The 13,246-nt window shown below is 54.1% G+C and overlaps 1 protein-coding gene across 7 annotated transcripts in view; it reads right to left on the bottom strand.

Annotated features, from left to right (window-relative positions):
- The window catches only part of ARNT2 (aryl hydrocarbon receptor nuclear translocator 2), a 194,186-nt gene that overhangs the window by 7,206 nt on the left and 173,734 nt on the right, over positions 1-13,246 (bottom strand). For all 7 annotated transcript variants that reach the window (XM_081227599.1, XM_081227601.1, XM_081227597.1 and 4 more), the window contains 2 exons: positions 10,398-10,536; positions 9,525-9,690 (listed from right to left, as the gene is read on the bottom strand). In XM_081227599.1, the coding sequence (XP_081083725.1) occupies positions 9,525-9,690; positions 10,398-10,536 (305 nt within the window). The remainder of the gene's footprint in view (positions 1-9,524; positions 9,691-10,397; positions 10,537-13,246) is intronic.

Genomic DNA, 13,246 nt, shown 5'->3' with positions numbered 1-13,246 from the left:
CTTTGCACGATCACAGTTGGTAAAGGGGTTTAGAAAATCAGGGAAGGATACAATTCCCTATTTCAGCACAAGAGAGATTTAAATCTATCGTGTACGTAGGATTCTGTTGTTAAAAAAAATGCGTCTGGCTTTGCTGAAATGCCTTTACCTAAGATTCTCTCATGAGACTCCCTGGGCCAGGAGGAACTCTTTCACAGAATCACGTCCCCTGGGCCAGTTTCGGAATGGGACAATGCAGAACAGGCCTGGTATGGCAAGACTAAATGCACAGCAGCCCCAGCTGGCGCAGTGAGGGAAGCCCCACTGGACAGACACTCGGCCCCCATCCTGGAGGCCCAGGAGGCTAAAGCACAAGCTGGGCCACCTGTTGCTCGGAGGGAGGATGGATGGACACAGCCACCTGTGCTGAAAGCACGGCTGGGGCAGAGCATGAGGACTGTCCTCACATATTCAGAGGTGGCTGCCTCTCAGGCGTCCTCCGGCTTCCTCCAGGACCTTCCTGCCTCAGTGATTCCCTGCTGGAGTCCTGCCCATCATGAATTAATTCTCTCCACTCTTCCTCCCTACGTGGCCTGGAGTGTGTCTCCCAAATTCATGTGTGGAAGGTCCAGCCGTCAGTATCTCAGACTGTGACTGTATTCAGAGAAGAGGCCTTTAAAGAGGCAGTCAAGGGGGCTTCCCTGGTGGTCCGATGGTTAAGAATCCACCTTCCAATGCAGGGAACATGGCTTCGATCCCTAGTTGGGGAACTAAGATCCCACACACCACGGGGCAACTAAGCCTGCGTGCCACAACTAGAGAGCCCGTGTGCCACAACGCAACTACTGAGCCCGTGTGCCACAGCTAGAGAGAAGCCCGCGTGCCGGAACTAAGATCCTGCATGCCGCAACTAAGACTCGATGCAGGAAAATAAATAAATAAATATTTTTAAAAAAGAGACAATTCAGGTGAGATGAGCTCATAGGGGTGGACCCTGATCCAATATGACCAGTGCTCTTATAAGAAGAAGAAATCCAGACACAGGCACAGAGGGAAGACCATGTGAAGACCCAGGGAGAAGGTGGCCATCTACGAGACAAAGAGAGAGGCCTCAGAAGAAACCCACCCTGCTGACACCTTGATCTCAGACTTCTAGCCTCCAGACCGGTGAGAAAGTAAGTTTCTGCTGTTTAAGTCACCCAGCCTGTGGTATTTTGTGATGGCGGCCCTAGCAGACGAGTACAGGCTCCTCAAGCCCCATGCCTACCTCTCCTTCCCTTTGCTGGCCATACACACAGCGTCTTCTCACCTTTCCCTCCCTCCTCCACGCTCTGCGATCACTCTGCAGCGAAGTCTGTAGAGCCGAGCCCAACCCGACAGAAATTCAAAGTCAATTCCCATTGCTAAGCTCTCTTGGGTATCGACACTTATGACCACCACCTTCTTGGAATTGTTTGGCTGACTTCTCCGACTACGCCTGATCTTGGTTCCACCACCTTCTACGTCACTCCTTGCCAGGTGCCCCCTGGCTCTTACATACGTCTCTGCCCCGTAACATGGGCTGAATGCAGAGGTCTGAGTTAGAACTTCCCTTTGATCAGCAGAGAGGATGGGGGCAACCTCTTCTATCCCCATGAACTAACTGATTCATTGATTCATTGGGCAGATATTTCCCGAGCTCCCACTCTGACCCAGCCTCCAGGCGGGTATTGTACATACACTGGGAAACAAGACAGTTCCTATATCCAAGACAGTTCCTAGGAGCTTACAGCATGGTCGGGGGAGAGGAGGAAGCAGCAATGTCCCTCCAGTTGTAAGCTGCTCTAAGAAGGCTGAGCAGAGCTGGAATCAAAACCTCCTAGGAGGGATACCTAACCTAGTTATGGCAAGTAGAAAATGCTTTTCAGAGGCTTCACTTGCGAGCAGAAGGGGAACAGTTAGTAGTTAACCAGGCGTAAGGCTTGGAGGCGGGGTTAAAAAGCATTGCAGACACAAGGATCAGTGTGTACAAGACCTGGCAGTGAAGAGGGTCCGTTCCACCCAGGGACCTACAGCAGGTTCCAGATGCCAAAGGGCCCGGAGAAGTGTGACCCAGCTGGAGGGCACGCCAGGGGTCAGGTCCCACACCATGAGGGTGACGGATTTTGAGGGCAGCAGAGAACTGCTGAAGGCTCTTAAGCTGAGGTGCGTCACACACAGACCTTCACGTTTGGGAAGGTCACTCTGTCAGTGGACGAGGGGACGAGGGGAGGAGGAGGAAGCCCAGGTAGCGGGAGGCTGCGGGAGTAACCCTTGCAGGAGATAACAGTAGCACCAGACGTGAGGTGGAGAGAAGTGGGGGGTCTGAGGTATTCTGGGGAAAGAGGGGCCAGGACTTGAGGGGCGTGAAAGGAGCACCTGGGAGTGGCAGACTCACAGCTCACATCTCTGGTGGTGTCTATGGCACAGCTTCTCTTCTAAGCTTCGGGTCCATCTATCCACCTTAGGAGACGTGTCTAAACAGTATGACAGACACCTTGGACCTCTCACGCCTAAAACAATCGTCCCACCTCCTCGGACAGCCCAGATGGGGACACCACGCCTGTCAACTCTTTGCTCTCACCCACCCCTCACGTCCAGTCACTCACTGGGTTCTGCTGCATCCCCAATCCCCTAACACCCCTCCGCCCAGTCTCCTTCGCTCCGTCCATTCTCACAGCCGCCACCAGTGCTCCGAGCCGGGCCAGCACCCAATCTCCCCCAGACCCACACAGCTACCGGGGTGGTCTTCCTACAACGGCATCCTACACAGTCTCCCCTCGCCGCACCCCCCCCCCCACCCCATGGGAGTTCCCTGGCGGCCCAGTGGTCAGGACCTGGTGCTTTCACTGCTGTGGTCCCGGGTTCAATCCCTGGTCGGGAAACTAAGATCCCACAAGCCATGTGGCGCGGCCAACAAAACAAAACAAAACAAGAAAACACAGTCCCCCACCGTCCACGTTCCTCAGAGGGGGCACACTCGAGCCTTCGGCATATGGTTCCTGTTTTTCAAACCCCATCTCCCCCTTCTTTGTGCCCCCAGCCCCTCTCACCCTAGTCACATGCTGTTGTAGACTTACCCCCCGCCCCAAACACTGCACACCGCTCCGTCTCTGTGCTGTTGCACCTGTGGTCTCTCTGTCGTGCGCATCCTTCCCCTGCTCTGTGCCTGCAGGAATCTACTCGTGCTCAAAGTCCCGACTGAATGTGACCTTGCACGACTGATTCCCTCAGTCATTCTGTCTTCTTCGCTCCTCTGCAGCACTTGTATTGTCTCTCGGGACGGTGCCCATCGCGCTACACTGACTCATCCCCAGATCATGAGTAACTTAAGGCCACAGATCTTATCTACGTCTGTCCCAGGGCTTACTGAGTATATTGCCTGGAATAAAGGAGGCTTCAATAAGTATCCGCTGAAGGCAAGAATAAAGGAATGGAAAAAGGAAGGGAAAGGGGAGAAGGCAGAAGCATGAACACTCTGTACACTTTTACTTCTATTCCCCTTTGAGGCTTCCTGGACATCGTTGACTTATAATGAAACAAAAACACATTCTCTCATCAGTCTTCCTCGGTGACAGCCAGAGACAGGGTAGGGTGGAGGGGGCGTGAAGATTAGAGGAAGATTAGCTCTCCATTTGTATCTGGGGGTGATTCTATTAATTACAGGGACGAGATTTCAGAATAAAAATTCTTAAACTTCTGGGGAGGGAAGTGCTCTTCTTAAATGTGTGCCACAGACAAAATCAATTAACTGGATCACTTTAGAAACAGCACAGACTAGTTAAGGAAGGAGGGAAAGGACTTAGTATTTTTGGAGTACTGACTATGTGCTAGGCATCGTGCTGGGTACTTTCTAGACATTATTTCATTTCATTTCTTCTTCACTCTGACTCTAAGAGATGGGTCCATCTTCCACATTTTTCAGATGAGGAAACCGGGGCTCAAAGAGGTCAAGGAATATGCCCAACTCATTTAGCTTATAAATGCCAGAGGCAGGGTTTGAACCTAATCTTTCTGACACTGAAGCCCACGTGTATTCATTTGATAAATACAGCTTTCATAGTGAACCCTGACTATGTACCTGACGCTGAGCAGTGTGTTGGGGATACAATGCATTGCAATGGCCCAATCCATTGAGAAAGAAAGATGAGTACTTAGGCAACTGGAATTGTTAAGAGTGCTTAGAAGGGAAGCATGGGCAGTGTGGAGGGACAAAGGAGCGAGACCTAACTCAGTCTGCATCTTCCTGGAGAAAGTTACATCCAAAGACGATCTGCAGGATGAGTTCCCCGGCCATGTGATGGGAGAGTTAAAGGGGAAAGCCCTCCATTCAGCCTCTGCTACTGAAATTTTTCCTGAGCTGCATTAGTGACCTGATTAAATAATGAGTCATAACTACGACACGACCTCTCCCGGATGACAGAGCCACATGGGGTCTTAGCCTAAACCCTGGCCCTGACTGACCTGCCTGCAGACAGATGGTGAACAGGGCATGTTCATGGCCCGCCCTCAAGATGTACCCACAAGTTTCTTTCTGGAAAAAGCCCCAGTGTTAACCGACATCCTTGTGTTGCCTTATTGCTCCCAAAGCCATGTATATGGCTGCAAACCATGAGCTAGGTTCTAGCCATGCTCTGTTTCTTGTGTTCTGTGGGCTTCCTGAGCAAGGCCTAGGCTGCTACAGTCCTGGCTGGATGCCTGGGCCACCTGCCAGCCCAGGGGTCCAAATAGAATATATTTTTAGGCTGCTACAACCTGGGCCAACTGGGTGGGCTTTTAAACCAAAAGTGAGAACCTTGAGGAGCTTGTAGATTTCTAGGTTGTAGAGGGAAGGGGATGACAACTTCCTTAAAAGAAAAATTCATTGGCACTCAATGTTATAATGTCACTTTTGCTAAGTAACATTTTCGGTGAAATTCATCTGATTTGGAAATTGCCCTAAGAGTCAAGGTTCACTTGAAGTCCAGCTCAGAGGTCCTAAGTGGTTGGGTTTGGCTCAGTGGCTCTCAAGCAGCGGTGATTTTGCCCCCTCACCCTGGAGGGACAATTGTCAATGTCTAGAGACATTTCCCATTGTCATAAACGGAGAAGCACTAGTAAGCAGAGGCCAGGGAGGCTGCTAAACACCCTCCATGAACAAACAAAGAATCATCTGGGGCCAAGTGTCCACAGCCCTGCAGCTCAGAAGCCCTGCTGGATAAAGCCAGCAAAGAGCACCAAAGGGGCAGCTTATCCTCTTATGAGCGCCCTCCAGGTAAAGGCCTCCCTGTGGGTCTCAGCCAAGAGCTGCACCTCACAACATGCTTCGTACGATTTCTGGTTAAGATCTTGTCTTTTCATCACTAACTAGTAAGGGTGGGATGGTCTATAATTCCCTCAAATTACAGAATTTGAAGAATTCCCAGGGCTGAGTTTTGGGGGCAGGAGGTGGGGAGTAAGAGGGACAGGGTGTCTGCAAACATTTCGGGTTATTGAAATCCTCTCTCTCATAGTGCTTTTCCTACCCTGCTTCCCTATCTCTAATGATTCATCCTATTTCTCTCTGAAAGAATCTTCAGACATTTCTGGAATGACATATTCTTTCAATCTTCCTCTCCAAGGTAAATCTGCTAGGCCAGCTGTGACTTGTGTTATGCGGGAATGAGATACTTTAGCCACCTCTTCCTAAACTGAAAGGCATATGGGGAACAAATGAGAAGCAATGGCCACGCTCATGTCTGCCAACTTATTACAGGAAGCACGGTGGTAAGACAGTCATGTAAGTTAGCCCCAGCCATGAAAAGGCATATATGCAGCCCTCGAGCCAAGTCAGGGGATGAAAGCCTGGCCTGCCACAGCACCTCTGAACCACTTTCATCGTGCAACTTGTCTGCCTGGCTCCCTGCAGTTCTCCTAGAAACATGGTGATATCAACAAGCAGACGCCTGAGGGTAGTTGAAACAGAGGGCTAACCAAGTCAGGGATTCGCATCACATAAATCTTTGGCAGTTATCATTTGAATGCCTCCAAACTCTAAATCCACCCTTCTTTGCCCTGCTTTGTGAAATGGGAACTGGACCCTGTAAACATTTCTCCTTTGCTAGCTGGTGCAATGTTAGGCTTTGTCAAGAGAGGGGGCTGGAGAGACAGGCCGGGCACAGCAGAGGAAGTGGCTTGTCTTCTGGTTCGGGTGGCTGGTTCGGGTGGCTTTTCTGCCCGGCGTGTGTCTACCAGCAGCGTGCAGGAGGCCCAGGGGCACTCACTCTTCAGCAAGCATCCTCAATCACCCAGAGGGCTGCAGGCCAGCTCCACCCTGCTGGCGCTCTCCATGAAACCTCAGCCACCTGGTGGGGGGGTCCACTGGCTCTGGTCCAACCTGCACCCTCTAGCCAGTGTCTCTGCCAGCTGCCAGGCTCCTTCTGCAGACCTGCTGCAGCCCACAGCCTCTGGCAAGTTTGTTTACCCCCAGTAGCTTGTGTGTCCTGTGGTGGATACACCTTCAACAAGGTAAGGCTTCATGGGGTGTGGTCTTCTCCAGGCTGCCTTGCTTGTAACCCTCAAGCCCAACCAACAGGCCCCGTTGTCTCACCCACACCCTCGCGGGGGCCGGGGGAAGCCACTCAGATCTGCACCTACGGGGCCAGGGTATGTGCATTGCAAATGTAAGCACCACCAGCTGTTTTAATGGTTTCCTATTTATTTAATAATTAATGAAACTGACCTTTTACTGAGATTGCTCTGTTCCCTCCACACTCACCCACTCCCATCTGCTCTTCCCTGCAGCCCTCCCCTCCGTGCTCTGGAGCAGCCATCATCGTTAATAACACACCCCTCAGACCCTTTCCCTAATCACGCCCCCTCTCTTCTCTGACCATAACGGAAGATTGCCCCCCCTCGCCTCCATCAGGACTCCGTGCCCTTGAAGCCCTCTGGCGCAGGAGCCGCTTGTTTTACCCACACTCCATAGATCCCATGGTCCGTGCACTCTGCAGGCCACCTCCACACCATGGTCCTCCACCCTGCTGTGAACTCTGACCCCTCTGCCTGGGCCTCCCCCGCCTGCACTGGGAGCTGTCCTCCAGGAGCCTTGCATCACAGATGACTCTGGTGCCCACCCCGCTGAAGGTCCTCCTCCTCACCTCCAGCCTGAGCCTCCCTCCTCCTCAGCTTCCGGTCCCCACCTCATCACTCCACCTGAGCTGGCTTCCAAACACACGCCAACTGTGTCCTTTCCCACTCGAACTGCTTGTGTGAGGCTAACAGACGAGGCATTGATGGTAAGGCCCCAAGAAACTTCTCAGTCCTTATTTTCTCTATTTTACACTCTCTTCCATGCACTCATTGAAAGGGTTCCAGCCCCTTTCTCATTAGTATAAATCAGGACGCATCCAATTCCCGTGTTAATTCTAAGATACCCTGAACGATGGATTAGAAAGAATGGCCAGGATAGGGTAGTGATGGGAGCACAGACTCAGATGGCACTACCTGGCTCCACAGGCACGATGCTACCACTGACCAGCCGTGAGGCCTTGGGTAAGTTATCTGACCTCACTGTGCCTCAGTTTACTTATCTGTGCAATGGGAATAATCATAGTTTCTCCCTCATAGGGCTGCCATGAGCTTTAAGTGAACTCAAATGTGTGAAGTGCTCGGCATGTAGTAAGCGTCTGTCATAATTATTATTGTTATCATCCGAGTGTGAGATGGCTGGACAGCAGCTGTAAAAATGGTTGCTGAGCCTGGACCTCGTTCGTGTGATCCTGTTCTTGGTCTTCAGTTTGTACGGTGGCCTCAGCCCCACACTTTGTCCTTTCTGTGTTCCACCTCCATTTGCGCTTCAGGGCCTAGCATTTGCTAAGTGGAGACCAGACAGATTCACAGAGCTAAAGGCCCTAGTCATTGGGGCAGCGGGTGGCTTCCCCTCCTTTCTTGCTAGAGCCACACTGAGGTGCTTCTAGGCCTTGCGGGGTGAGTGCCAGGTCTCCTCTGAGCCTCTCCTCACCTCCTGCCTTCAGTAGACCTTGGCCGCTGCACCTCCAGCACTGGCCTGCCGTCTCCCTGTTCCCATCAGTCTCCCCTGCCTCCGTGCCTGCACTGCTGGTCGGAACCGAGTCTCCTTCCCTCTGTTTCCAGGGCTCAGCCCAGGGCCTGGCACTCAGGAAGGCCTGGCACTCAGGAGGCCTGGCACTCAGGAGGTCCTGGCACTCGGGAGGGCCTGGTGAGTAGTCAGTGCCAGGTGGGCCCTGTGCTTCCAGGAAGGACTAGGTGCCTGCATGCCAAGTGTGCCACAGCCGGCCGCCTTCAGGACGAGACTGGGGGTAGGGGAGGGTGGGAGGTCTCTCCGTATCCTGGTGAGGGAGCTGGATGCAGAGACTGCAGGGAGGCAGGAGTCCTCCTGGGAACCAGAGGCTTCCAACCTCAGGGTGGATCTACGTTGAGGGCCTGGCTGACTTGAAAGCAATTGCCTCAGGGCTTCTCCTTCCTGAAATAGGGCGCTGTGCTTCTGAACTCACCGAATAATCTGGCAAGAATATTTAAAGGCTGAATGTGAGAGCCTGCTACAAGGAAATGGGATTCACGCTGAGGGGACAGCTGAGTCCAAGGGGGAGCGACAGATAAGGAGTCGGGAAATGCTGGGCCCCGAGACCTCGAGACCTCGGGCTGAGGGGGCCGGAAGTGCTGCTATTAGTGGTGGGGACAGAGAGGGCGTGAGAGCAGCTGCCAACTCCAGGTATGGGCTAGGAACAAGGCAGAGCTCCTTCCTAAGGCTGACACGGCTTAAGGGGAAGCCTGCAACTCAAATGGAAATTCAGATGTTTGGGCTCTGCTTCATGCTCCCTCCCCGAGCACACTGTTGGCTGTCTCTCTCCGGGGACAGCACTGCGGGAAGATGGGCACCAGCTCAGGCTTCTTGCCAGCCCCATGGTCCCTTCTGAGCCCCTGCCATGTGACATGGAACCCTGACCCTGGCAGACATGCTGAGGGGGTCCATTAAATACCTGCAGGGTGAGCAGTGGTAAGGGCTCCTGGGAAGTGCACCACAGGAAGTGGTTACTTAACCCTTTGTGGCCTGAGGTTGTGCAAACAAAGCTAGGCAAGATGTTCTTACGTGTTCTTATGTGTTCTTATTAAAAAGTGAACTTTACAATGTTTATTATTTACACAATTTATTTACACAGTTGGTCATCCCTATAACCTATACTTCTCTAGTTTTTTGAAATAGGACTACAGAGTTTTTGACTTGGGCGACCTGAAAGTCCTTGCCAAGGGCCATAAAGGGTTAAAATAGCATTCAGATGACATCAGTGCAAGGGAGTAGTCCCAGAGCCTTAAAAATGATCAAGTCAATCCACAAGGCCGGGGTCTAGGCAGCCAGGCTCTTAGGGACACGACTGGCCTCCAGAGAGCCAGAGAGAAGAGGCGCTTGCAAATCTCCAGACCTGGTACCCGGATTCTGGGAGCTTGGGCCTCAGACCCCCAAACTCAGAATGTTCAGAAAGCATCTTTGCTGACGCTCCCAGGCATTCTTTCCCTCGTTCCCCACCTACCGAACCCTGGAGTCCTGTTGGCAAGACTGGAGTAGGCATTCCCGCTGGGCGAGGAGGTGGCTGGACTGGAGAGAGGACTGTAGGAGGAGGGGTCGGCTGGGTAGGTGTGGCTCGTTCCAATCCCAAAGGGAGAAGACTGAGTCTTGCTGGACTGAGAGGGGATTGGCTGCAATCGGGATGAAGCACAGAGATGGAGAGCATCAGCAGCAGGTCTCCCCGGCCCATGGCCTGGGCTGGTCACTGCCACCCGCAGTGGCAGTCCCGCCCTGGGCTGATAGCGGCTCCAAAGGCCCTCCTGGGCCTGCTGGGCACAAAGGCCTGGGATCAGGCCACTGTGTGCCAGCCCAAGAACCACAGCACTCGGGCCCTGGATCTTTGGGGCAGGTCTGGTTGAAATTCATCCTCAGGGCTACAATGATCTAGGTCCTCTGTCTTCTGCTTATGGGACCTTGGCAAGGACTCCCTCAGCCCAGAGGACAGCCGTCCTCACGGCGACCCCACGGAGCCGCGTGTGTCCCAGCGCTGATGTCCTCACGCACTCCTGGGCCAGGGAAATGCAGGTCCAGGGTGGTGAGGGGCTCGCTCCTGATCGAGGGCCTCTGTGCGCCCACCCCTCCCCCAGGTTCCCCAGGACTTCCCTGAGACTGCTGGGAGAAAAGGCTGCTGAAACCAGACACGGTACCATTGCTGGGGACCCAGTTCTCAAAGTACCCTTAGGGTGGCCAGTGCTCCTGGGAGCCCGGCTGCGTTTGGGGTGGTCAGCCACAGCTCAGAGTGCCGCCCCTTCTCAGAGCTGGGATGCAAAGTAAGCACAGCCCAGGCGCTCTGCACCTTCTGGGCACCTGGGGGCAGTGCCCTCACCGACACCCATACCTGTCCGGGAAAGGGCGGCCGGCTACCCGTCCACGCCACCTGACTCTGGTTTAGCTGCCGGGAGATTTGGGACATGTTCTGGCTCGTCGAGGAGGAGGACTGGATGTCATTCACGCCAGGCACATGCACCACCGAGGAACTGCAAGGGAAGAAAATGCATTCGTCCTGGGGAGACGCCCCAGCTCCACGCGCCCTGTCCCGGGCCACCTCTCCCGGAGTGCACCGCTCTCTCCCACCGGAGCTGTGCGTCACTGGATCGAAGGCCCTCAGGGGGAGCCCCTGGTCTTCCTTCTCTCCCCCAGGGCTCCCTCAACCCACCACTGCTGCCTGTTTTTCCCCACAGGGTCTCCCCCTCACTCTCCTCTACGCAGCCCCAATCCCACCCTTCTGTGTCTCTTGCTTTCAATGGATGATTCCCAGGAAGAGAGCGGCTTCTTGGAATAAAAATCAGTCTTGGGGCTTCCCTGGTGGCGCGGTGGTTGAGAGTCCGCCTGCCGATGCAGGGGACACGGGTTCGTGCCCCGGTCCGGGAGGATCCCACATGCCGCGGAGCGGCTGGGCCCGTGAGCCATAGCCACTGAGCCTGCGCGTCCGGAGCCTGTGCTCCGCAATGGGAGAGGCCACAACAGTGAGAGGCCCGCGTACCGAGAAAAAAAAAAAAGTCAGTCTTGGTGTTAACTTGCTCTCTGTGCTCTGGTTAATTTGTTCCTTTGGGGCACCTATAAAGCTTAAGGATTCAGGAAATAGGCCACAGGCTTTCAGAGGAAAGAGCCTGCCAGTGGAAGCCTGCTGGGTGGGGCCTGGACCCACCCGCCCCCATCCCAGTGCAAACTGCTGTTTACCTCTTTTGACCCTTCAGTGAATCTTCAGTTGAATCCAACGAGTCCTTTGTAGACACCCACTGTGTGTGTCACCCGTGCTCTCCGCCTGTCCTCCCGCAGGCTCAGTCCCTGACCACTGTCTCTGCCCCTAGCTGCACTGCTAGGCACGACTTCTGTGAGATTTTCCCAGTTCCGCCAATTATACAACAAGCTCATTACAGATAAGGAGACCGGGGAAGATTTGCGTTTCATTTCAGGCTCTTCCTCCTGCCTCCCCAGGGCCAGCTCCGCACAGGCAGAGTGCTGGGTGCCCACGAGCGAATCACGCGGGAAGAAGGGGGCTAATCACGGAAGGCCTGGGTGGAGGTGGGTTTTCAGCCAGGGTTTAAAGAATGGAAGGTTATAGACCAGTAAAGAAGACCGGGTACCGTTTCACTAATTGTATTACAATATGTTTTCCATGGTATCCGGTCCCTCTTCAAATAAGGAGAACTCAAAGATGACAAGACATTCCTGCGCTAACCATGATCAAGGGGAACTTCATTCCCATCCTCCTGAAAGCACTTCCTCTCTTAACACAGGACTCCTTTCCCATTCTCCCTCCTGATGAATGTGTCAACTCAGAGGGCCTTTTCTGGTCACTGTTCTCTGGGGCAGGGTGGCCCTCGGTGCCCTCACAGCACTAATTGGGGGGCTGGCAGTAGCCCTGTGGGTCCTAGGAAAGGTGCCCTGGCTAACGTACGCACAGGGCCCACGGGAAAACAGCAGGACTTGGGCTGGGGACATACTTAGGGATGCGCTGCCACAGCTGTGCCCTTCTGCTGGGGGCTCAGGGTCATTCATCCCATAGCCCTTCCCACTCAAACCAGCTCAGGCCCTGCAGATTTACAGGAAACTGCCCATCCCACAGGCATAAAGCCTCACGCGTTCTTTAATTATTATTATTATTTTTTTTAATACATTTATTTGATTGATTTATTTTTTATTTTTGGTTGCACTGGGTCTTCGTTGCTGCATGCAGCCTTCTCATTGTGGTGGCTTCTCTTGTTGCAGAGCAAGGGCTCTAGATCGCGGGCTCAGTGATTGTGACGCACAGGCTCAGTTGCTCCGTGGCATGTGGGATCTTCCCAGCCCAGGGCTCGAACTCATGTCGCCTGCATTGGCACGAGGATTCCTAACCACTGCGCCACCAGGGAAGCCCTCTTTAATTAATCCATCCATTCATTCTATAGACCAGTATCTAGTGAGCGCCCCCCCAGTGCCAGGCTCCACACGGAGGCTGGTGTCCCCCGGACTCCTTCCTTACACAGCTGTCCAGACACCAGCCTGCCTTCCCTTCTGGTAACCGCCCTCCACCCTGTCCCGCTCTTCTGTTTCTGTGACGACAGTCCACAAAGGCACAGCACCTCCAGCTGGACCGCCTCACTCCTCCACTGCGCCCCCCGCACCCCTGCCACCCTGAACTTTCTCCAGGACTCTGCTTCCTCAGGTCCCTCTTCTCCCACAAGTCATCAGTGATGGAGTCCAAACTCCCGGGCGTGGTATTCAAGGCCTCCGAGGTCTCATTCCATTTCTCCCAGACTCGAGGCCTCCCCATCTCTCCTGCTTCCTGGGCTCTGCTCACCACATCCCCGATGGCTGAGTGCCCGCCCTGGCAGCAGGTGGCTACCTGACTTTTGCTTCTGGGCCGCCCTCCCGCCCCCTGCCACGCTGCCTCGGGCTGTCCCTCCTCACCTCTGGCTTCTGCTCCGTCCCTGCTGCCCTCTGTCCAGACGGCAGGGGGTTAGAGGGGGGAGCAGCAAGTGTTATGAGGACTCGGTGAACATGGGCCTGGGCTGGCACACAGCCTGGCACGGAACTACAATTGGTCACCGTGTGCTGAGTGCGTGAGTAACACAGCAGCAGGGCAGAGGTCTGGAGCCTCGGCCAGCGCTCAGCAGAGCGGGGTGACCGGCAGTGATGCTGGCCCAGGAGCAGCTCACTGGGGGCTGTCGTCTCGTCCTCCTGTCCCCAGACCAGAGAGTTGCT

This window comes from Mesoplodon bidens, assembly GCF_964165515.1.
Source record: "Mesoplodon bidens genome assembly, chromosome: 3".
Taxonomy (NCBI): domain Eukaryota; kingdom Metazoa; phylum Chordata; class Mammalia; order Artiodactyla; family Ziphiidae; genus Mesoplodon; species Mesoplodon bidens.
This window is presented reverse-complemented; position numbering and strand designations above follow the sequence as displayed.